General features: G+C 37.9%; 1 protein-coding gene across 3 annotated transcripts in view; it reads right to left on the bottom strand.

Annotated features, from left to right (window-relative positions):
• Positions 1–2681: 2681 nt before the first annotated feature.
• LOC127623272 (repulsive guidance molecule A-like) overlaps positions 2682–25882 on the bottom strand; it is a 67955-nt gene continuing 44754 nt past the window's right edge. For 2 of the 3 annotated variants that reach the window (XM_052097656.1, XM_052097658.1), the window contains exons 2-4: positions 12541–12653; positions 9220–9737; positions 2682–5741 (exon numbers count right to left, since the gene is read on the bottom strand). In XM_052097656.1, coding sequence (XP_051953616.1) covers positions 5040–5741; positions 9220–9737; positions 12541–12622 — 1302 coding nt within the window. In that variant the 5' untranslated portion in view covers positions 12623–12653 and the 3' untranslated portion in view covers positions 2682–5039. Of the gene's footprint in view, positions 5742–9219; positions 9738–12540; positions 12654–14957; positions 15509–25882 lie in introns of those variants that run through there. The other variant, XM_052097655.1, reaches the window with a different exon arrangement.

Raw genomic sequence — 25882 nt, 5'->3', positions numbered from 1 at the left:
GTTGCCAACTTATTGGATTCAGAATGGCAAATTAGTAAAAAAAATTTTTTTCAAATTCTGCTCTCTTTTAGGAATATTTATCAGCAATTTTATCACACTAAAATCGTGATAACGCACATTGTTTATGACTTGTGGCTATTCGTTTGAAACAATGAGTGTTTTAACATTTGGATCATTAACAAATAAGGTTGCCCGAGGTGACAAAAATGAGAAATATTTATTCTGGTTTAAAACATATATGTCAAGTTTGTAGACATGTAATCTTTGAGTCCATGTTGTTTTTAATTATTTGTTGAAAAACATTTATAGAATTTTGCACAAAAGTTTGATTTAATGACTTAAAAAATGTCATGTGGTGCAACCATCATGTAAAAATGTCTTAATTTCAATACAGTTTTCAAACATGTTTCAAGGGGAAAAATAGTTTTTACAAATATCATACACTTTTAATTCAAGAATATCAATAAGCTTTCTCATGGTTGTACCAAATGACCTGAACAAAATTATCCTTTTCATTAAAATGTCAACATATTAATATGTAATGATATTACAAAATTATTATGTTTTTAAATCTTCACACAGTCTTATGGTTCTATTGAAATCTTCTCTGTTTTATAGTTTTTGTCACATGACAACAAAATTACAACCTGCATGTTGGTTACATCACTTGACTTTGATTTGGTGGACAGTTTTTTAAATATTAAATATATTTTAAAATAAAATTGTCACTGTATTTTAAAAACAAGAAATAATAATAAAAGATTATTTAGCACAACACAATTGTTTAAAGAATTTCAACTTTTAATGAGACTTTCGATTGTTTTTAATAGTTTATTGGACATGGACAAAAAAACAAAAATATATATTTATGGATTGGTACCATTCACTTCCATTGTATGTGCATCACTGTAACACAAATTGTGGCTCCTTTTTTATGTAAAGAAAAGGATGGGCACGTCAAATTAGTTTTCGTAATCGACATGACACAAATGTTGTTGATTAAGTTTAAAGGAATATTCTGGGTTATATACAAGTTAAGCTCAATGGACAGCATTTGTGGCATAGGCTTATATTGATTACCACACAAATTAATTTTCGACTTGGACATTTATATAAAAAAGCAAAAATCTGGGTTCCAGTGACGCTTGTTATCCTTTTCTGTGTTAAATTAGAGCCAATTTTACAACTTTGTTGCCATGACGATGTTTGTTGATGTAATGTCAACAAACCCCAAACAACTGTAAAAAAAAAACTATTTTATTGCTCAAATATTACAAGTTTTAACGAATTGATGTAAGCTTTTTTCCCTCTCCATTTTCTCCCTAATTTGGCATGCCCAATTACCAATGTGCTCTAAGTCCTCGTGGTGGCGTAGTGACTCACCTCAATCTGGGTGGTGGAGGATGAATCTCAGTTGCTCAACCCACACATCTTATCACGTGGCTTGTTGAGTGCGTTACCGCAGAGACATAGCGCGTGTGGAGGCTTCACGCTATTCTCCATGGCATCCACGCACAACTCACCATGCAGATCACCGAGAGCGAGAACCACATTATAGCGACCACAAGGAGCTTACCCCATGTGACTCTACCCTCCCTAGCAACCGGGCCAATTTGGATGGTTAGGAGACCTGGCTGGAGTCACTCAGCAAGCCCTGGATTCAAACTTGCGACTCCTGGGGTGGTAGTCAGAGTCTTTACTTGGTAAACTTTTATAAAAAATTATAAGCTTTGGTTTCTGCCTTTAAACCCTCCAAAAAGTGGCCACATTCACTTCCATTGTATATGCCTCACTGTAACCTCAATATTTTCTTTTTTTTTTTAAAGAAAAGGAGGGATAAGTCTTTTTTTTTTGTGGTAATCAACATTACCCCACAAATGCTATCGATTGATCTTAACTTGTATCGAACCCGGAATATTCTTTTAACTTTTATTGAACTTGGAATATCTTTAAGCTTATTGTAAAAATAAAATAAAAACATTTTCCTGCTGGAAAACAACATAATTTTTTTTATATCTGCAGTCAGTGTAATCAATGTTAAGTAATATTCAAATATAGAAACAGGAATTGTGTTAGATACCTCTATAGTTGTTGCCTAAAATCAGCAATTGAATGTGTTTTTGCTGATTGTACCATCAGATGGCACTCTTCGCTAAACGTGCACTTAAGCCTTTTTGTGTAGCCTTGAACTCTTGTATGAAGAAAAATAAACCCCACAAAAGAACACAAAAATCAAATCAACATGACACTTTATTTTTTCCTGCAATAAATAATTTACAGTATATACAGTTGGTGTGTGGCACCTCTTTAGTCCTACATACAAAAACAGACTGTCTGGCATCTCCCATTCAATGTTAATACATTTTATTATTAATTTTCATTCTTTAGCATTACAAGTCTGATAACCTTTTTTACCATCAAGTTAAAATCAAGTAAGAGCTAAGTTAAAAGAGAATAGAAACATAAAGTGCTTTTTTTAAGAAACAACACATGAACACCACAAGTCACACGTTTCCTACGTATTATTTGGATACCTGGAAGGACATATCTCCTTTTTACTCTAGTACCAAATAAGGTCATAATGATTCCCTTATTCTATGTTGTTGTGCTGCTTTTGTACACAATATCGATTGTAAATTTAAAGGTAAAATTCACCATACCCTCTGCTGTACACCCCCCAAAAAAAATAACGGCACAAAATATTATTTGCCAAATCAAAAACTCACACAAACTTATATACATGTCAAATTACACATTTAAATCCAAAAAGCACTGACGACACAACCACACTTAAACATGTCATTACAATAATATTGTATGCTTTCAAATTTCTCTTTAAAGCCATGAACTGGACCAAACACAAGCTTTCTTAGTAGAAGTAAGGCTCGCAAAACTTTACAGTGTAAGAATAAATTACCATGAAGCAATTCTGTCTCTCAAATAATTATTTTAAGTATTATTCATATCTAAACCATAATTTCATAATTCAAACTACTTACTAAGAAAAACTTTAACACTTTTAAGAGATGAGTGTGACAGATGTTCTTAGAGAAATCGGGACATGAAGGCCACATGCAGATGTGATCTGGGCTTCATTTTCAAAGTCCTTTCCTTGCTCTTTAAAACTTTGACAATACCAAGGGTGAAGTTAGTGTGTTTTTTCCAAATCAGCCTTGTTTGAACATTACTGTCGATACAGCTCTGTTTAAAATATGTGAATTACACTAAAGCAAACATTTCTGTGCTTAGCCTTTAGAATATGTTATATCTGCAAATTTCAACATTTTTTGAACCGCAAAGTCTGCTTATGTTAATTGATGTGAGAAATTACTCATGATGTGACAAAAAGTCCATATTCAATATCCCCCATCCCTCAAAATAGTGGTGCTGTTTAAGCATGTGTTTGGAGTGCCAATACGGCTACTGCTATTGACAATACTGAGTGCCAATGCGCATGAGCCAGCTAATGGCTGAAGATAATACCACCATTTCAAACTGTCATAAGAAATGCATGGCAGATGTCCCCAATAGCTCCCTGCACTAAAGTCCATCCACCACACTGTAGTTAGCAGCACCTTCCATTATTATACACAATCAGGACATCTGGTTTGAGCCCAAATACTTAAGAGAACCACAAAGGTTCCATTTGAAAGTGAGAAAGGAAAAATTCAGCTGTTTGGGAAATTGCTGTCGCTAGGGCTTGTTCTTTGGCAAAAAGCCTCCACCATAAATTCACAGATCTACAGAGTTGTGAGTTAAACAGGGCCTACAGCACAGCCATGTCGACACCCTTTAGAAATTGGGAATGATTCTTACTCTTTAAGAAGCAGTAAGGATGAATGATGGATCTGCCTACAAAGCTTGTGAGGAGTTGTATTAGGAACTTTGTTCTCTCTTGGATATGTTGAATTATAGGTTACATACTGCAAACAGGCATGATTCATTTTTTAATTTTGTAATTGTTTTTTGGAAGCAAGTGTGCTATTCTCAGGACAACTCTGTCGTGGACCACAACATTGTATGGCTTGAACTCATTTTTCAACAGAACAATGTCATTTACTTTGTAAACTCAAAGAAAAAAGGGTCATTTTCTGTGTGCCTGAAAATCCATTTGGGCTGAATTCAAACAACTAATATGACAATAGAGAGAATACAATAAATATTTTGAAGATTATAACACCTAAGCAGTGTGTGTGCAAGTCTGACTGACAGTTTGATGGACATACTGAAAATATAAAATGTAGCAAAGAGCTCTACGTAGACAGTAAAACTTCTTACTGACCCATGGAACACCAAACCAGAGCTACATTAGGTTGCAATATACAACTATTAAAAAACACTTGAACCAGACACACACACAAACATTCATATAATCACCCATGCAATACACAATTTTCTTACACTCATACACACACAACTATACAAAAGGCCTGGTGTTATGGCCAATTAATCTCCACTGTAGACAACATGACTTACTAGTCTGACATAGCCTTCGCCAGGGGGCTTCTCTAGAAAGCTAATGTTTTTCCAATGATGGAGCTTCTTTAAAGAGTTAACTCCTGCCAGACCTCCATCTTTAGGAGACATTAATAAAAGCTCCTATCATGTCCTCCAGCCTTGCTCTGAGAGCATATTTCATCACTCACTTGGCATAAAGTAAACTGAAGAACATTTCCAAACTCTTCTGCCTCATCTGACCATCCTCCTCTCTCTCCTGTCAGTGTTGAGGGTTTAATCTGAGCCTTGTCTCAGGACCACTTAGCACTGCCTTCTCCATTACTGTGCAGTTATGATCACCACAGTGATGGGTGGAGCTGCAGAAATGCTCCTTCTCTGGCCAGATGAAAAAACGTACATGATGATACCATGGCTAAGATAAGCGTGATAAGACACACAAGAGCGAAAGCTCTCTGCAGAAACTTGGGTTCTAGCTGAGAAACCCAGCCTCCAGTAGATGGAACGCAACACGATGAGAGCAGCATTTAACGTGCACACAGCTTCTTACAATCATCTAATACAATGAGGATGTCCAATGGGGACTACAGATAAATGGAACACAAGTCAGTCAACAACTTTGCGGTAACAAGGCTGAAAAGGACAAAGAAGCTAAAACCAATGTTTTTGGAGACAGAGTTGAATATTGTATCCCTTTCAAAGAGATGGTACTTGTGCTTGTTGGAATGGAGCATTTTAACATCCTCAAAGGCATAGTAGGCAGCCAGGGTGAAGTTGATGTCCCCAGAAGACAGCAGGTCAAATACACAGGACTGGAAATACAAATCCTCGACTGGTAGATGTTCTTTGCACTTGGCCATGGCTGACTGGTAGGTGAAGCCATGGGCAGGGCCGCCTGGCCGCCCCCTGCCTAAGCCATGGCTCTCTGCAGCCCGTACTCTGAAAGTCCTGAAGTCAATTCGCTGGTTGGCAGGGCAACCATGCAAGCAGAGGTAAAGGTCTTGGTTGTCCTGGTCCTCCACTGAATTCACCACTTCCTCAGGCATCCGCACTGCAAAGGTGAGGTAGCGGCCAACTTGCCGAACTACAATAGTGGTGCCAATATAGCGTGCCTGGATCTCCACCTGTTGTCCAGGGACCTTTTCTACAACGCGTAGTGTGTTGGACCCATGGCGGTCACCGCCATTCTTTGAACCATCAGCAAAAGCAGCTGGAAGCTCATCACTTTCTGCATGGTACATCTTCTGGTCTACACACTCCTGAAAGTTCTTGAAGATGATTGTTAGCTGTGGTAAAGAGAAATATAGAGGAAGTTAAAATAAACCATTTGTAAGATTATTTAAATTGGGCAGTATAGAGCACAAAAGTGCCCTACCACTTTTTTAGCTATCTTGGTTATGGAAGTGTTTTTCCCATTAATTGTTTTCATATTTGTTCATTATAACTATTTAACAAATACATTGAAATTATATTACAAAATATTCAGCTGCAAGTAGTTCGAGAGTGTAATGAGAGCAACTAGATTGCATTATTTGCATTAAAACCAGATTACATAATCATGGGAGTGGGTGGTCACCACTGGATGCTTTTGCCTCAGTTTGTTTGCAATGATTTTCTGATTAGTGGATCATTTCCCATCAGGATTATGGGTAGTGTAGTTCTTCACCAGGAGATCCACTATTAAACATGGGTTTTATAAAATAAAGTTAAAATACCATGGACTGATGCCTTCAGCAGGAGCATATACTGTACATGGGCTACCATTGATTAACAACCTCAGAGCTCATGGTAGGTCTGTATTTAAAGATCCACTCAGTATTTTTTTTCATCATTAAAAAATGTTTTAACTCCTAAAGACCTGAATTAGAATTTTCAAATATATGTAGGAAATCATAGCCACTCACAATAAAATTAAGACTGCAGTCATATCAGTAACCTTATAAAAGCTGTTTTACTCTACATAGAGAGGGACCATAGAGAGAGAACATCATATGACCAGCCGAATACTACTCTTTTAATCTAAGTAACCATCCTGTTATTTGACATTTTCACTCACTGATTAAAGTAATCATGGCTGACTGTGACTACTAAAGTTCTACAATGGCATCTGTAACTGAAAACTATTGATTTGAAATGATTCTGCATTCACACCACCAAGTATCACAGTAATTCCAAGAGGACCAAAACAAAAAGTTACTGAATGCACCTTTAAAGGGTTCCAAGTTATCTCTAGTAAGAGCAATCATTATTTTGTCCATAAACTATTGAAAATATAATAACAATACAACAAAACACACAGCAATAATAACACCGCAATAATTCAGGAACTGAAAAATAACTAAAAACACATTCAATTGTAGAAATAGGTCATATTTAACACCAGCATTTTGAAATGGGAATCTAGAAAAATAAAATACAAAAATAAAGTGCACAAGGTTTTGACTTGTTTAAAATGCCAGATTTGTTCAATAAACAATGAACAGCCAGGGACAGTACATTTTTTATGCACCACTGCATATGCCAAAAGATGGTGGCTAAGTACTGCATAACTGAGCCTTGTCTTTTATAAAACCAGAGGATTGTGTTGTGCAGACCCTCCAAGCCCAGCAGCTTTCGTAATGTCACATTTCATCAGCAGCTCGAGATACAGGGGGCCAATGTAAACGCACTCTGGAGAAACACAGGTCCAGTCTATGTAACAGTAGGCCTTAGTATGCAGACACAAAGACAATCCATTCATGCTGCTTTGAGCCTGTGAACCCCAGATTCAGCTCCAGGGAGTGGACTTGCGCCAGCAAGAGAAAGCACAGCCTGCACAGGGGCTAATTAGAGAAGGCTGCTCCTACTACTAACTCCTCCAGCAAGCTGCCATTAGGAGGCCAACCGGCTGCTGATACATATGTGACCTCGGGATGTCCAGGCTGCTCTGCTCTTAGTGAAGAAAGGGGAATGCTGTGTGCATGTGTGTCTGAGTTTAGAGGACAGTCAGTTGAACCAAACCATCTATAATTGCTAATGGTCAGTGATCTGCCCCTTATTATCCCTACCCAAGGCTAGTTCTTCGCAGTACAGCAAGAGCTTGTTTAAAGCAAAGGGCCTATCAATAAACAAGGGGCATCTGGTTTGCACAGGTGTCATCTGCCTGCAATAGTGTTTTTGCCTTAGTTCTGGCTAAATAACCTCTGAGCCACTCATTTATTTACGCAGTCAACTTAACAAAAATATAATTGTTTTTTTGTGGCAGTTTTGGAGCATTGGCTTCCTTCTTGCTGAGCAGCCTTTCAGGGTATGTTGATATAGGACTTGTTTTACTGTGGATATAGTCTACATGTTTCCTCCAGCATCTTCACAATGTCCTTTGCTGTTGTTATGGGATTGATTTGCATTTTTTGCACTAAACTACATTAGTCTCTAGGAGACAGAATGCATCTCCTTCCTGTGCAGTATGATTGCTGTGTGGTCCCATGGTGTTTATACTTGTGTACTATTGTTTGTAGAGATGAACGTGGTACCTTCAGGCATTTGGAAATTGTTCCCAAGGATGAACCAGACTTGTGGAGGTCCACTATTTTTTGTCTGAGGTCTTGGCTGATTTCTTTTGATTTTCTCATGATGTCAAGCAAAGGGGCACCAAGTTTGAAGGTAGGCCATAAAATACATCCACAGGTACACTTCCAATTGACTCCGATTAGCCTATCAGAAGCTAATTGCCTAAAGGCTTGACATACATTTCTGTAATTTTACAAGCTGCTTAAAGGCACAGTTCACTTAGAGTATGTAAACTTCTGACCCACTTGATTTGTGATATAGTTAATTAAAAGTGAAACAATCTATCTGTAAACAATTGTTGGAAAAGACTTGCACAAAATAGATGACCTAACCGACTTGCCAAAACTATAGTTTGCTAATATGAAATCTGTGGAGTAGTTAAAAAATATATTTTAATGACTTCAACCTAAGTGTATGTAAACTTCTGACTTCAACTGTACTTAATGATGAATCATTAGAGGTTCTTGATGATGGAAAATTGGCATGTTTCTAAATGCGAGTTACTTATTGTGTTTTCCTCCTATCCTCACTGCTGCTTAACAGTGGCCACAAGGAAAAATCCAGTCAACACCAGTCACACAATTAGAGCAGCCAAAATCGATATTAGATGAGCAAAATAAATATTTTACGATTCTACAATCAGACACATAAACTTGTAGTCCTTTCACCTTGGAATCCACAGAGGGCCAGTTCTAAGGCAGCTCCCTAGTTTGCCCAATGTACTGTAAAGCAAAACAATAATAATTTATGAGGTATTAGGGCCAGCTAATGCAGAGAAAATATCGTCAGTTTCCTGTACAGACTTAGCACATAGTTAAAACAACAAGGCTCTTAAATCGCATGCAAACAATGGCAAGGACTGCCACAGATATTGTAACATTAGTCTTGGCAGTCTGAAAAGAACTGGAGCCTGGTTATTACCTCTCTTTTACTGCTGGCATTCCCTCAAAAAAGTTTATCAGACTTTCATCAACTGTGTCGCTTATCACATCTTTATCTATTGTGAAATAGATCCAAATATAGATCCAACGTGCAGACTTGCATCTGCACTCAAACGCCTGCCTTTTCTTCCCACTGATAAAACCACACTTTCACCATTAACTAGTTCCTTGCTGAAAACTTACAACAACTATCTTTGGTTGATTTATGGTTGAGAAGGAGCTTTTCATTACTGTCAATGCTGAAATAGCTTATGTTAGCAAAAAAATGTGTTACCTTGCTAGTCGCCGTAGCAGAAGACCCAGGCACAACGGGAGTGTTCGTAACCTGCACAGACAGGTACTTATTGTGAATCAGTGGCCAGGCTCCCTCAACTTTACAGGTCTGAAAGTCATCGCTGAATGTGCGAAGATGTGGGTCTCCAAAAAAGCCGCAATGAGTGTAATTGGGAGTTGCGGAATGACGTGGTAAACTCCGCTCATAGTGGCACACCTCTGGCCCATCTGAGGGAATGTGGATGTCTGGTTGGGGTGCTGGTTGGGCTGGGGGAGGGGGTGTCCATGCACGAGGTTGGGTAGTGGGCCCTTCTTTTGAGCAGTTGTGTTGGCTCATTAAATCCTCTATACCATGTTGGGCTGAATGGTAGGCCAGGTCGCCCCGACATGTACGGGCAGTGCGTCGGACACAGTTGTTGTATGTTCGCAGAGCAGTACAGAACTCCTCTTCTGGGCCAGAACTGGAGGTGGAGGCCCAGAACTCAGAGTTACACTTGAGGATCTTACACTGCAGAGTTGCTGTGAAGAGAAAAGAGAGATAGCATAAACATACTGCCACCACGAGGACTTCGAGCACATTGGGAATCGGGCATTCCACACTGGGAAGAGAAAAAAAAACATTTCAGGTTTCTTTTACACTCAATCAAGAACAGTTCATTTTAATTTTCTATAGTTTTTCTTTTACTCTCTTTGCAGAGATAATAAACACATTTTATGCACATTTTAACACTTTCCAAATACAGTACTTCATATTTCAGTACTTCACTTTAAATAAAGGTCAGTTTTCATTCCAAACTAAGCTGCAAGGTTCTGTGTTTTGCCAACTTCCATCAAGTCTAAATGGTCATAATCTCCTATAAAGCAAGGCTGTTGTTATTTTGTTGTCTTTTCAAAACTAAATTAAACAAAAAAATGAAAGTAGGCCAATTAACATTTGTTTATTTTATGTGAAACATTCAAAAATTATAATGGAATATTTATCAGGGGATAAATAAAACAGGGGATAAATAAAATGACAACAACTATTGTAATACAAAAACCTAAAGCAATAAACATATAAATCTAAATTACCATCTAAATTACAAAGTACTGAACCCTCGTCAGGATTATATAACTTCATTACCACACCATGAATTCCATCAATTTGTATTAACAAATGGACTATGCGCTTTTTTGGAGGAAAAAAGAAAACAAAAACACACTTGATTGATTCCAAAAACTTGTTTGGATAAATAGTAATTTTACACTGTCTGATGTGCAACCCAAATAAACAGCAAATGGGAAAGAAAGTCTGTAAACTGACATTCATAATGACAAAAGTCAATCATTTAAAAGTGCAACTCATCTCAAATTCACACACATTCACACCTTGTGCACTCTTTGCATTGCTAAACAGATTGTGGTTTTGAGAAAAGCCCAGTGGGTGTCAGCAACCTCCTCTTAAGAGTTAGGGCAAATGCACATCTGAAAGAAAAAAAAGTCACTTACGGTTTTCACAGAAGGGGGTAGCTGTTTGTGTAAGTGTGTGTGTGCGTGTGTGCGAGGAGTGTACTCCTAGGACTCTAAAAGGACAATGCAATTTGCCATTGAGAAGAAACCAGCAGAGTCATAAATTAGCCCTGTATAAAGGGCTTAGGTAGAGTTTCATCAGCCATGTAGGGCAGGAGAGAAGGGGGCTGAGGACTGCCTTAAAGAAACAGGATATCTGGAGAGAAACTAGCTCCAGGACCAATGGGCGGAACATAGAGTAGGTCTCACCATTCTACAGGTCAAACTGGATATAGCCACCTGTCCAGAGCAAAAGGCCGTAATCAAAGGCAAAAGCAATTTCAAGCACATTCCCCCTTCCTCGGATTTCAAGGGTTGAAATTAAGGCAGACGCTTCTGAATCCTTTTATCATTTAACGAAGATCTCTTTTGTTTGATAAAATTATTATTTGAATAGATTCGACTAAGACATGCCAAAACTTACAATTTAAAAATTTCTGTGTGAAACACTCTTTGGTACTTTACTCCAAAAACTCTACACAGTACATCACAGTTAGATTGTATTAGAAAGCTGATTTTTGCTGTTTCCAAATTATTGTTCATATATCTTTGTTCTCTCTGTAACACACCTTCCACCTACCAGCAACAAAGTGCATTTATCTTCCATCTGATAAGGGACAATAAGCTAATTTAAACTGTCAACATCTAGCGCTTGCATGATTGCCTTTTGTTTAGCATTAAATAACTTGAAAGAGGGTAAGACAAGGGGTGTGAAATCAAACTGAAGCCTGCCTACAATTGACCAGAACCGTGACAGAAAAAAACAACACTTGTAAATTCCATTATATGGAGCTACACATGAATTAATTATCACATTCTCAAAAACACTTGCGACCCATAATCGTTTGAGCGCCTAACAAGGCAGGAAGGTTTTTGAGAGATAAGCTTATAAGAACTACACACCATAGACTTCTACTTAAATATGCTAATAACCTTACAACACCCGAACTTGATTGCATAGAGACATGTTTAGATTGTAAGATTAGGTGATATTATTTGGATAATTTATGAGCCATTCCAAAAGTCCGTCTGAAGAGGCTTTGCTGTGTTTTTTTCTCTCTCGCAAATTTGGCCTTCACAAGTATGGTGAAGGCATGTTATGATGAGAAAGCGCCAGTAACCCAGGTTCGCCTCCCCTCCCCCAAACATAACACGTCTCCGCCAGAGCTGTAGGAAACACTGCAGTAGTGCAAAAGTACCGAATCTAACTTTCGAATCATTAGAACGCGTTTTTATGACGCGGCTTGAACAATTGCTCTATTAAACAACTGAATTAAAAAGTTAAACAAATAGTCTAGCGTTGCACACGAAACGGCAAAAATCAGCAATTCTTTGTTTTGCATCTCTGTTTTATATGTTAAACTGTTTAGATTGAAATGGCGCTAAATCGGTCACTATTTCTATCTATCATTATTTGTAGGAAACGGCTCTAAAGCTATCAAATGATATTATTTAGAATAACAACGATATTTATAAAGCACTATAGCCTCCTCAACATTGATGCGTTTTAGGTGTGAAATAACTTTTACAAGACATAACAGGGTCATGATGACTAAAACACACCCAACTGTATTTAATTTGCAACTAATAAAGTGTGCTTGTCGGCCTTATAATACATGTTTAACTACTGTGGATGTTCGCGGTTTTTATTACACTAGCCACTACGCTACCGCACTTTTAAAACTAAATGCAACATTTCCTCGTTTTCCACTCCACAAACTCTTCATTATAGTATTAATTCATTATATTCTTCATTGCAAATGTCTTTTCTTACCTGCTGGAAACAGGCAGAGAATCACCACAAGGAACTCGCTGACTTCTAGCGCCGATGGTCCTGCTCCTTTCCCCATAACCATCCATCCAGCACGGCACAGCGCTCTCCTCTCCCTAGTGAAACCAGCAAGGTGAAGGTAGGCGAATCAGAGCAATGTTGCGACTTTCCGCTCGAATATGAGTTGTTGAAAAATCGTGCCGTCTTTCCTTCGCACAAATCTCATTGCTTTTTTCATAGGTGTTCTCCTTGTTCACACATTCCCCAAACCTCACTACAAACGTGCCATCGATCTTCCAGTTCGCTAGTGTAAAGAGGGTGCAGCCTATACGGCGAAACGCACCAATAAGAAGTCGCTGTTTCACCACCAACCCTTCTCTAGTTTCAAATTACGCCAGAGCTTTGAAAAGTAGTTCGCACGTTCGCCATGTAAACAAATAGCCCATGCAATTTAACATATTAATTTTAAACATAGCAAAATAATAACTAATGTATAAGTGAATAATAGCATACTTTGCAAGGAGCATGCACTTTCAATTCTGACAAACTCATAATAGTAGCCCATAAACTTAAATCAAGATAAATGTAAAGAGCCTTCATCACTGCTTAAATCATCAGTGCAATTACAAACATTGATTTGCCTCTCAAAGTTGATTTCATCAATATAAAAGAGCTAAATGTAGTTAAGTAACATGTTAAATGATTATTAACAGACATCACAATTTAGGATTCACTGGAAAACTGACAAGTGATCTAATCCTTTTGGACTCCAAGGTCATTGTACAAGACAATATTCGAAGGTCCCCCTGAAACTAGGAGTGTTGATAGATTCAAATAATTAATCACAATTAATATTAATATTTCAGAAATATCAAGAACTGGAAATTTGTTGTAGGCCTACATCTTGATTTTTGGCTGTTTTGGCATTTTAATTAAGTTAAATTGCCCCCTTGGGAGTGTGCCAAGGCCCTTATAGTGTTCCCTTGCTTGCTGGTTGAGTACAACTGCAGTAGACCAACAACAGATTGATTTTAGGGAGTGCATGGTATAAGCGAAATGCTTCTATCTATAATCTTGACAAATACTTTAAATCAGAAGTGATAGAGAAGGCCACTCCACCCATAATTAAACTGCTTACACCATTATTCATGCATACCTGTTACATGCATAGGTCTATTTCTGTCAACATAAATGCACCCACCCAAAGCATCATTGTCATCAGTGCAAACCTCCAAAGCCAACCCTATTTAAAGGACTTTATTCTTCCAACAAAAACATTGCAGTATTGCAGAATTAGTTGGCAATAGTCCATTGTAATCTCTACAAGAAACGTACTATAAGTAATGTGCATTACAAGTCTTTTAAAATATAAAACATGCTGTAACACTAGTCAAGAGATATATTCAGCTGTGTGCCACACCTTCACTGACACTCAGTCTGCCTGACAAATCACTTTTAATTTCTTAATAAATTGCATTATTAAAGCTTTTGAAATGTATATCTAAAACACATATTACTAAGACATTTAGTCAAAACAAATTGATAGGACTAACATTTTATATGCACGTGAGATGATGGATGCTTCCCATCTTAAGTATAAAGCTACAATGTTAACATACTATCCACCAAGAATAAAACATATGGAGTTTATTTTATTTATAATAATGACAAAATGTAATCTTACAATTCAGAATCAGCTGTAGCCATCCAATAGATGGCGCTTGCACAGTGGAGGAGAATGAATATCTCCAGAGATGCGTCCTCATGCATTAGGTTTTGAAAGCTCCACTCTCATTAATTGTTCTTTATAGTCATTTATAACTGTAATGTCTTAATTTTCTGTTAAGGTTTGATAAAATAACTGGGATGAATTGAATGCACAAAGCAAAAACTGAGAATAAGATATCCCACATTTAATGAGGTAGACCGTTTGGTTTTAACAGATGTCAACTCAACACAGATATAATCAAACCATATGTGGATTTAACTTAAAGTATGATTTCTAGCTTGGCAGAGACAGGGACTAAAATATTAAAATGCAAAGGTAGGTTACATAATGCATGGCAAATAATTTTGTGATGGTAATATTCATACGTATAAATTGTCTCTCGTCTAACTAATTAACAAAACACCCTTAAAAATAATAATTACAAGCCTTATTTATGTTATAAATAAATAATGGTAAGCCTTATTTATGTTTGTCTTGTAAACGTTTGGGTACTTGAAATATTAGGCAGACTTGAAAACAAACCGTCAATAAATCTTAAAATTGCAACCCGATGATGCAGTGAACATTATCGTTGGCTATATCATTTGATAAGAGTGGTTGACGATGACAAGTCAGCTATTCAAATAAAATAACCGCTACAGACTGTATACATTTAAAGAGGTTATTTGTTAAGATACAACTGATTACCCACCTTTTCGAATGCATGGAGCTTTTCAACACTTTGTGGTTGAATTGAATTGAACCGGGATGAATCTCGTGGGTAGAATCCGGATTGAAGCGCGTGCAAGCGTGTTTTGTATTAGCAATCCGAAATGCTATTGAAGTGAAACATCGTTGTTAAAGTTGAGGTGAAACACTGCTGTCGTCCCTGCATGATGTCCCCTGTGCCGTATATGACACTATCCAGTCATTGTAATGGCGAGATAGGTCTTTAACTAAGGACTGCTAATTTACTTGCGTGTCTGATGTTTTTTCATCGGTCTCTTGATGAAACGACCGTTTCCAAATGAAGGTAGCATCCGTCAGCCAGTTTAGCGACACACAGACGATAATAAAGAAAACCTCGCAGATATTTTTGAATTGATTGTCATTTTTCCGCTCTATTCTCAAATTCATCTCTAGCTCTCAAGACATTGCATTAGCATTGTTGATGGCACTGGCTCGTTTCCACGCCTTGGTGTTGTTAAATGACTAGTTTGAAAGTAAGAGACACAATGATCAGCTCAGCCGCTGCAGTCTCAGAACTCCTCTCACTGCCATGTAATGAATCCTGGGGTATGTCTTTAAAATCAAGCCTGAAATATAAATTAAAAAGATAAACACGATTGATGTCACCTTAACGAGGAATCTGAGTTCTAAAATAGGCTTTATTTATATAGTCACTACCGGTAAAAAAAAAAAGAAAAACTGAAATGTTACACTTGACTGAAATGATTCTCATGATCTTAAAAATCTTTTGATCTAAAGGCATATGCTTAAATGTTTGAAATTTGTTTTGTTATGGAAAATTTGTATTGTGCCACTATATGTATTTTATTATAAAACAAAATTGTAGAATATATATATATATATATATATATATATATATATATATATATATATATATATATATATATATATATATATATATATATATTAAATTGATGACTTGGACGAAATAATGAAAGAAAAGTAGCAAATAAGTGCCCAATATAGATGGGAACTCCTTCAATACTGTTTAAAAAGCATCCCAGTGTGATACCTCAAGAAGTTGGTTGAGAAAATGTCAAGAGTACATTTCTGCAAATTCTAGGCAAAGGGTGAATATGTACTTTGAAGATGCTAAAATATAATACAGCTATGATTTATTTTGTATTTTGTTTAGTCACAACATAATTCCATAGTTCCTTTTATGTTATTCCATAGTTTTGATGACTTTACTATTATTCTCAAATGTGAAAAAAAAATAAAAAAAATAAATGATCATAAAGAATAAGTGTGTTTCAAACTTTTGACTGGTAGTGTATGGGCTATTCCTATTGTATTTAAAATGTGTAACATGGGCAATGTACATGGTAACAAAACATGTCTTGCAAATGAATTGTATCAGCTAGACTTTGTTTATTGTTGGGTGTAAAAGCAGTCAAAACACTGATAATATAATTAGAAAATTTAAATGTAATTGGCATAGATCCAGAAAGTAACTCAACCTAGTAACTGCTAGAACCAAAACTGGCTGCTCTGAGTCATGTACTTGTACCAGAAGAGCACATGAGAATTAGCATTTAAGACCCTTGATCAGCCTGGCTGTTGGCAATCATAAATGTATGACAACCTAAAATGAACCTAGACCTATTATAGTTACATACACATTCTATTTTCAATGCTATGACAATGTCCGTATGAAAATGACAGATGCTTGAAGGGTATCACGTTTACGTTGATCTTCTAGATTCCAAGGGATAGGCTTCCACCCAGAGAATGACTTAAGAACAGATGGATGTTGGACATACACCTCAAACACAGCTGGTGGAGGACAAGAAAGAGAGGGCAAACAGGCGGCTTGCTAAAGATATGTGCTCAGATGACACATATTTGGCTGATATCTGGGTGATAAACCCTGCATTTGTTTTAAAAAAAATTTTTAGCTTAAAATCCAGAATAGACATTAACAAAAATCTTCAAAAAGGATTGTATGAACTATACAGCTTTGTTTCCATGATATGAGGAAAAAGTGAATGTGCCTAAAAAAAAAAAAAAAAAAAAATCATACCTCATGAGATTAAACTGTGAGGAGAAAAACACATTATGTGAAAATTGGAAAGGATAAAGAATGCAATAAGAGTCTGACAGAGGAGAATAAACAACATATTAAATATATCAAGGCCACACAGCTACGGGATGCCACACAAGCACTGAATGAAAAGTAAGTAATTTATTACATTTTGGCTCAACACATAGACTTTGACCTCAATATGTTTCAGTAGTCACTCATTCAGACCTGAAAACAGATGCAATCAGTCATAGTTATTACCACAAGAAATTAAGAAAAATCAATAAGGCCCCTCCCTTTTTGCTACCCCTTGATTTCCTTTCATTTGCTTCATGACTGAATACTGACAGGGCCAATCTCATTATGTTTCATGTAATCCATTATAGGCTCTCTGTCATTTGTAGGCATGTCCACTATAACAGAACCTGAGGTGAAGATGGGACTTGACAGAGAGTGAGCTGTTACAGCCAGTAATTGGGATCCTGATGTGGGTGAAAACCATTCATTTTCCAATTTGTCTTGTGAAAAGGCGGAGGATTGGGCACAGTCTGGCAAAGTGCTTGAATCTGGCAGATGTTTATTTTAAGAATATTTGTGAAAAAGGCTGCTTTAAAGACACTAAGTTCTGAAGCACATTTTCACAGATTTAAAGGAGCACTTTAAATATTAATACCAAAACATGATCAAAAGGAAGACTTATCTAATTGCCATTGTAATGGATTGTGACAGGGCGGAGGGTGGGGCTGTGTCCTGATGCTACACACCTGGCCCCTAATCAGGCTAATCAAGCCTCAGAGAGGGATAAAGGCTGACTGGAGACTGCAGTGGGACAGAGAGAAAGATTTACGAGCAGCTGTTCGACACCTTTATGTGTTTGTCTTTTTGTTAAATTCATAATTAAAATATTATTTATATTGTCAAGCCGGTTCTCGCCTCCTCCTTTCCATGAATCCCTTTACACTGATGCCTAAATCCAGGAAGGAGGAGGTATGCGCCGTAGTAGAGTCCTCGCCACTACCATCCACCCCAACAGAGCAGCCGCCGCCATCCACTGGAGGATGGAAGAGCCCGGCTGCCTGGAAGCAGAGGAACGGCCGCCGACCGCGAGGGAAGGAGGGGCTCCCGGTTACCGCTGCCAGGGGCACGTCCACCAAAAACGCGTTGGGGATTTCCGTCGGATCCATCTGGGGAGGTGCGGCTTTCGTCCATTAGAGAGTGGAGGATTGCCGAGGACCAAGCTACGGCGTATTGGAGAGCTGGCGAGAAAGTGTTTTTTTCTCTCTCTCTCTCCCAATGCCGCTCCGTGTTGGCCTTTCCCTCTCTTTTTTAAAATGTTTTTGTTAATTTGGCATGATCGCCGTTACGGCATGTTGGTACCACATATTTTTTTGTTTCCCTCCCCTTGTCCCCTCCCTTTTCCAGGTAGATGGGGATGACCTGCCGGCAGATGGGGCGTTAGGCACGCCCCTCCCCGGGGGCTCCCCGGCCTGAGAGAATGAGGGAGGAATATGACAGGGCGGAGTGTGGGGCCGGGTCGTCATGTTACACACCGGTTCTCGCCACCTCCTTCCCGGGTTTTGGCACCAGTGTAAAGGCATTAATGGAAAGGAGGAAGTGAGAACTGGCTTGACAATATAAATAATATTTTAATGAAGAACTGAAACAAAAAGACAAACACACAAAGGTGTCGGACAGCTGCCCGTAAATCTCTCTCTCTGTCCCACTGCAGTCTCCAGTCTGCCTTTATTCCTCTCTGAGGCTTGATTAGCCCGATTAGGGGCCGGGTGTGTAGCATCACGACCCAGCCCTGCACTCCGCTCTGTCACATGGATGTAATGAAGTAGATAAGTTTAAAGAATGGCTAGACTGACTTCTTCCCCCTTCAGTGGAGAGAAATGCACTAATGATATAAGGTAGATGCCAATGTCAAAAGAAAATACAAACAGGGCTTTAGCCTAACCATATACTTCATACATTCATATAACATTCACAGCATTTTATACATTTAACATGCTTAAATCACTCAAAGCATTTTATGCATTTTTAACCAGACTTTAAGGACATGTACAACAGTTTAAAACAATAGAATTATCATATTTTCACATTTAAAAGGTTTTACACTTATTTGGAAAACACTGGGCTATAAATCTTGAAATCAGATAGGATTAATACTAAATTTAAAAAGTGTCAATTTAACACTTTCAAGATCTATTTTATCTCCTGATATTTTAAACACCAGTGTACTGAGTTGACATTACAATACTCTAACCAGTGTTGAAAGATTCACTGAAGAGATTTAATGGTCACTGCCAGTATATAATGTGACACTTTGCAGAGTTACACCGATAACATCAAAACAACCTAGTGGATTCAATTTAACTCCAGTTTGTTATCAAAGTAGTATCCTGTACACTCTAAGATTAATTTAACAACTGGCTCATTGTTCTAAAAGAGAATATTTTTAAAGCAAAAATTGTTCAAGTAAACTTATTTATTAAAGAACATGCTTAACACCTCTTGGTTCACTTTTAATACAAGTGACAAGGCACAATATAAGCATTTCTGTTCTCAGAATTGTATGAATACTGCTTATCAAATGGTCTGTAATAATGAAAGTCCTCTAGTACAAACACTGAATAAGGAACAGTTTTCTATTATAAAAAGCATTCACATGCTCAACCATTCCTACGATATCAACACAGCTTGTTAAATGAAAAAAACTGGTCATCTTTCACAATCAAATGAATGATTTCTTTTTATACACAAATTCAATGACTCTTTGTTTTGTCAACATCTATCTTGAAGACAGTTGTATGGAGAAAAAAGTAAAGTTGACCACAGCATCATCATAGGATATGTTAAAAACAGTAAACATTGGAAAGTTAATCAAAAGCACCCAGAGAATCAACCGCTTGACAAGGGATAAGCTTCTACTTCTAATTTCTACTTCTCCCAATGGCCAGAAGAAGACTGTTTGTATCTAGATGCTCATCAGTGCTGTAGCATGACTACAAAGGGGGAAAAAAAAATCAGTTTTAACCTTTCCTGTTTTCCATCTCTTAAAATAAAGAGGTCACTATAAAAAAAATACATGAGAAGATATAAAGAAACTATTGGGCCTGGATTTCTCACCATTTTCAATGTGAAACTACAAGACATTGTTAAATGTGTACTCTCTCCATGAGATAAAAGATTCCTTCTCTAAATTTGACTGAATTATTAATTACATTTCAAGGCTTAAACTGTTGATTGCAAGGAGGAAAATCCAGATTTTATGCTTGGACATTGAGGGTGCCAAATAAAAATCATCTTTGTTGCACAATCATATTGCCTTATGAAACAGCACAAGTCTATTAACTGCACCTGATTTTTTAGCCATCTTTCGTCCAGCGGTTTGTAGAAGGTGATTAATCAGCAACAGCAGTGTGGACAAATCATTGTTCAAGGCTGTAGTAAAACAAAATATTTTTTTTTTTTACAAATTTGACAGAAGAGAGAATTGTGCTCTAGACAGGAATGAGAAGACTTCAACAATAATGAGTCTGATCTGACTTATATTAACTTTGACCATTTCAACTTACTAGAATCAATGGCATTCTCTGGGGTTTACTCAGCTAACATCAGGAGGTGATGAACACCTGTCCAAGAGCTTGGAGGATATTTCAACATCAAAGAGAAGAATTCATTCTTAATTGACCTTGAACTACATTTATCAGAATTTCACATGTCCTATGCATGGGAAGCAATGGTCAACTGTACGTTTACAGCATTCACCAATGCTTTGGTATCTAAAAACAGATATTTTAGAATATCTGTTGTTGTATCTGCATTGTGAACTAGTTCCTGATGATGGGAAAAGTCTCTCACCACTTCAAACACAGTTGCTTCAATTGCTGTATGGTCAAGAAGTGAGATGGCCTCTCTGGCAGAATCTATATCTTGCTGTTGCTCCAAGCTAGTGACTCTCTTGAGGAGAGTTAGGATCATTCTTTTTTCAGCACAACAAAATGTGTTTCTTTGCATGGTTTTCAGAAGTCAAGCAAGATATCCACTCCCACTTTCTGCATCATAGAAGTGCTCCTGAAATATTTTGCTCACATCACATTATTATTATTATTATCTTCCCATTCATTGAGGGGACAATTAGCCTTTTCGTGTTCTGCACACGTTAATTTGCACACAGGAGCCAAAGACTTGTGCAGATAATAAAATCATAAGAAACGTTGAACTTTGATTTGATGTTCAGGACTGTGAACACTGACACACATCTGTATGTAGAACTAAACACTGTCAAGATTTATACATAGGCAAGTTCAGTAACACTTCAATCTTCTCATTACAATACAGAAAATAATTGAGACAAAAACGCAAATGTTCCTGTAACAACATTTTATTGGCATTTATTCTGTACTGGCATTTTTTTTTAAGTCTGTAGTTTTGACTGCACCCAACAACTAAACAATTTGCATAAATACATTTGATTGAATAAGACGAGATAAAATGTGCTCACCTAAAAGTTGCTGGTTCATGTTTTGGAAGAGTCTAATTGAACTATGCCCAGACCAGCTTAAACAGACGCACTCCTCTGGAACTGGGGCCAGTTGCACCAGCTATACGGAGGTTACAACGTGGCCTAGTTGTGATGTAAATGGGCACTAAGTCACAATTTACACACTACTAAATACGTGAGCATTGCACTATTACACTTAGGTAGAACTTAACAAGTAGGTCGCAAGCTCTCTATAAAGCAAGGTAATTAGGGTTAAGTCTTGCCTTAAGAACAGGTGATGCATTATTGGGCTAAAACAGACGCAGTTGCAAGTCATTGTAAGTGCTTGTCGTGCATCCAAAATGTGAATATTCTTTTAGCATTCCAAGCTTAATTTTTAATCTTAAATTCAACGAATAATTAAAAAATCAACCCAATTTACTGATAAGATAGCAATTAAATTGCAACATCTACTGTAGCTATATTGGTTATTTCAAATAACTAGCCCACACATTCAAGTCGGTATCCTTAAAAGATTAATGGTTTTGGATAAACTGTGATGGATATTCTGGTTAAAATTGTGCTAAAACCACCTGATTTCATAAAATACATATTTTGAATTACAAAACACACTTACTTTCAGTGTTTCTTCTGTTAATAAAAGCTCTTGCCTCTCCTGCTCCGCTCAGCACTCAGAAAATGGCATCTAAGGAAAGTTTCAGCACATAACCCACATAAATGTCCCGGATGTTCCCGGTGCCAGTGATAATGAGATACAACTCTGCACATTTTCCCCTGCCAGAGGGCGTTGTTTACACCAATAGTGTTAATTTCTTGGAATTCAACTCCATAACATCAGCTGTACTCTAAAACACTGTAACACCAGGATTTTAACTCTGCCGATTTTGCTGTGTAACAAACACTCTGTTTTAATATTGAACTCTTTTGAATGGATTTTTTATGCAATTTATAAGCATTTTGTCTAGAAATGTATATTTATCCAAAGAATTATCAACCGATGAACAAATCCAGTAGCTAGCTAGCTCTCTCTCTCTCTCTCTCTCTCTCTCTCTCTCTCTCTCTCTCTCTCTCTCTCTATATATGTTTTTGTTTCTTTTTTTTGCTTGAACCGTTTTCCAACATGAATCTCACACTATTTGTAAATAGGACTATTCACACAATACCTTCATAAACATGGTTGTATTTCATCCGTGTAATCTTATTGCTTCTCATAAATTCAGACAATGACAGAACCAATGAATTCAGGTTTGATTACATTCTCAGTTAGCCTTGTTTTTGCTTGAGGGACATTCCTATTAGTCATGTGTTGTACAGGACAATTAAGACATCATGCAAAATGCAGCAACCTAATGCTCAAGAATGGGGCGCAGGTGATTATAATTACTTGAGAATGACAGTGTCTAAAAATACAGGGTTCCAATTATCTTATTAGCTCAAATTATCATTTTTAACACGTTCAGCTGAAGTAAATATCTGTTAATTATGCACTTTCCGATATTTGTGTTAGGCCCTACATGAGGGATGGAAAAGTTTACTGTATCTAAACGCAAAAAAAGAAATTTCCTCTCACTTTCAAATTTCAGATTTGCCAGTTCTTGCTGGGATATGTTACCCCACTCTTCCACCAAGGGACTTGCAAGTTCCCAGACATTTCTGGGGGTAATGGCTGTAGCCCTCACCCTCCGACCCAACAGGCATGTTCAATGCGATTGAGATCTGGGCTCTTCGCTGGCCATAGCAGAACACTGACATTTCTGTCTTGCAGGAAATCATGCACAGAACGAGCTGTATGGCTGGTGGCATTGTCACAGAGATGGGACCAAGTCACACATGTGCAAGTCTCAAGTAAGTCTCAAGTCTTAACCTTCAAGTCTCAAGTAAGTCCCAAGTATTTTTTTCTTGGGCAAGTCAAGTCAAGTCAAGTCACAGGCTATGTCAAGTCAAGTCCAAGTCAAGTCACAGGCTATGTCAAGTCCAAGTCAAGTCACCTTATTATTGTAATTTTACCTGCAGAATCTGATCATAATAAAGTGAAAAGACAAGATATAAGTAACTGTCAGTAAATTACAATACTCATGTTCAGTAAAATACATCATGGAATCAAACAAAATTGTAACTTCATAAAATTATTTATTTTTCACTTCTGCCAACAGTGTTTGAAATGTTTTAAATTTTCAACATTGAGTCCATAAAACAAATAACAGCTTAACATCCAACAGACTCCTCTCTGAACACCTCCCTCTCTCTCTCTCTCTCTCTCTCTCTCTCTCTCAAACACAGTTACAAACATTAAACTTTGTTACATTTCTCCTCTCTCTCACACACACACTCTCTCTCTCACACACACACTCTCTCTCTCACACACACACACTCTCTCTCTCACACACACACTCTCTCTCTCACACACACTCTCTCACACACACACACACATACACACTCTCTCTCACACACACACTCTCACACCCACACTCACTCTCTCTCCCACACTCACTCTCTCTCCCACACTCCCACACCCACACTCACTCACTCTCGCGCTCACACACACACACACTCTCTCTCACACACACACACTCACTCTCGTCTCTCGCGCTCTCACACTCCCACACCCACACTCACTCACTCACTCACTCACACACACACACACACACACACACACACACACACACACTCAGAGTATATCCATTAGTCAATACCTCTTTTACAAGATATTGCACCTTGAGGTACCAGCGCGCGTGAACGTCATGGCAACGTACAAAACAAAGTACCTCGCGCGGGAAACACTTAACGTAAATGCGCGTAACTAACGTAAATCAAGCAGGCTAGTATGCAGCATAAGCCACGAAGTGTTGGCGAAATAAAAAATTAATGGACAGATTTTTTTTTTTCCAGAAAACTTCTTGCACAAAATAAATTCAAGCACTTTCAAGGACCTGTATCTATGTATGTTTATTTTCAAGAACTTTCCAGGGCCTTGAATTTTATTTTTCAGATTCACAAACTTTCAAGGATTTCAAGGACCCGTGGGAACCCTGCTATTATTACATTAGCTAACTACCAACTAACCAGATAAAATTAACAAATTGACAAGCACTTACTGGGCAGAATGGCTCTTCAAATGGCGGATCGAAATTGGAGGTTGTCGTCTGGCTGTCCGCGATCTTAACGTTGCATGTCTTGCAAAGCGCTGTTCGTCTTTTGCCATCTTGATAATAATTTTTGAAGCCGAAGCGATGACCCTCGGTAACGTTACCCCTCCGGCTGACATGTTGATGTGTTATCTGATCTAAGTGGGCGTGGTGTGCGTAAGGTACGAGAGGGCATGGCTGATGATAGCCTATAGTGTCGTGATCCAGTCATGACAAAACTATTCTCAGCCTGCGCTCCAGCTGGATCAACTTTATTTTTTTAAATAATTTATATATTTTATATTCAAACTGAAAACATGATGTGATTAACACTCAAGTCATTCAAGTCTTCGTGTCTCAAGTCAAGTCCCGAGTCTTTAACTTCCAAGTCCGAGTCAAGTCTCAAGTATTTTATTTTTTGTCAAGTCAAGTCACAAGTCATAAAAATAGCGACTCGAGTCGACTCGAGTCCAAGTCACCAAGTCACAAGTCCCCATGTCTGCATTGTCATGCTGGAAGGTTATTTCAGGATGCAGGAAGGGTACCACATGAGGGAGGAGGATGTCTTCCCTGTAACGCACAGCATTGAGATCGTCTGCTCAGTCCGATGATGCTGTGACACACCGCCCCAGACCATGACGGACCCTCCACCTCCAAATCGATCCTGCTCCAGAGTCCAGCCTCTCTCAGCCTATTGCGGACAGTTTGAGCACTGATGGAGGGATTGTGCATTCCTGGTGTAACTCTGACATTTGTTGTTGCCATCCTGTACCTGTCCCACAGGTGTGATATTCGGATGTACCAATCCTGTGCAGGTGTTGTTACACGTGGTCTGCCACTGAGAGGAAGATCAGCTGTCTTCCTGTCTCCCTGTAGCGCTGTCTTAGGCATCTCACAGTATGGACATTGCAATTTATTGCCCTGGCCACATCTGCAGTCCTCATGCCTCCATGCAGCATACCTATGGCACGTTCATGCAGATGAGCAGGGACCCTGGGCATCTTTCTTTTGGTGTTTTTCAGAGTCAATAGAAAGGTCTCTTTAGTGTCCTAAGTTTTTATAAATGTGACCTTAATTGCCTACCGTCTGTAAGCTGTAAGTTTCTTAATGACCGTTCCACAGGTGCATGTTCATTAATTGTTTATGGTTCATTGAACAAGCATGGAAAATATTGTTTAAACCCTTTACAATAAAGATCTGTAAAGTTATTTGGAGTTTTACAAAATTAT

Source organism: Xyrauchen texanus, chromosome 29 (assembly GCF_025860055.1).
Source record: "Xyrauchen texanus isolate HMW12.3.18 chromosome 29, RBS_HiC_50CHRs, whole genome shotgun sequence".
In the NCBI taxonomy this organism is placed as follows: Eukaryota; Metazoa; Chordata; class Actinopteri; order Cypriniformes; family Catostomidae; genus Xyrauchen; species Xyrauchen texanus.
This window is presented reverse-complemented; position numbering and strand designations above follow the sequence as displayed.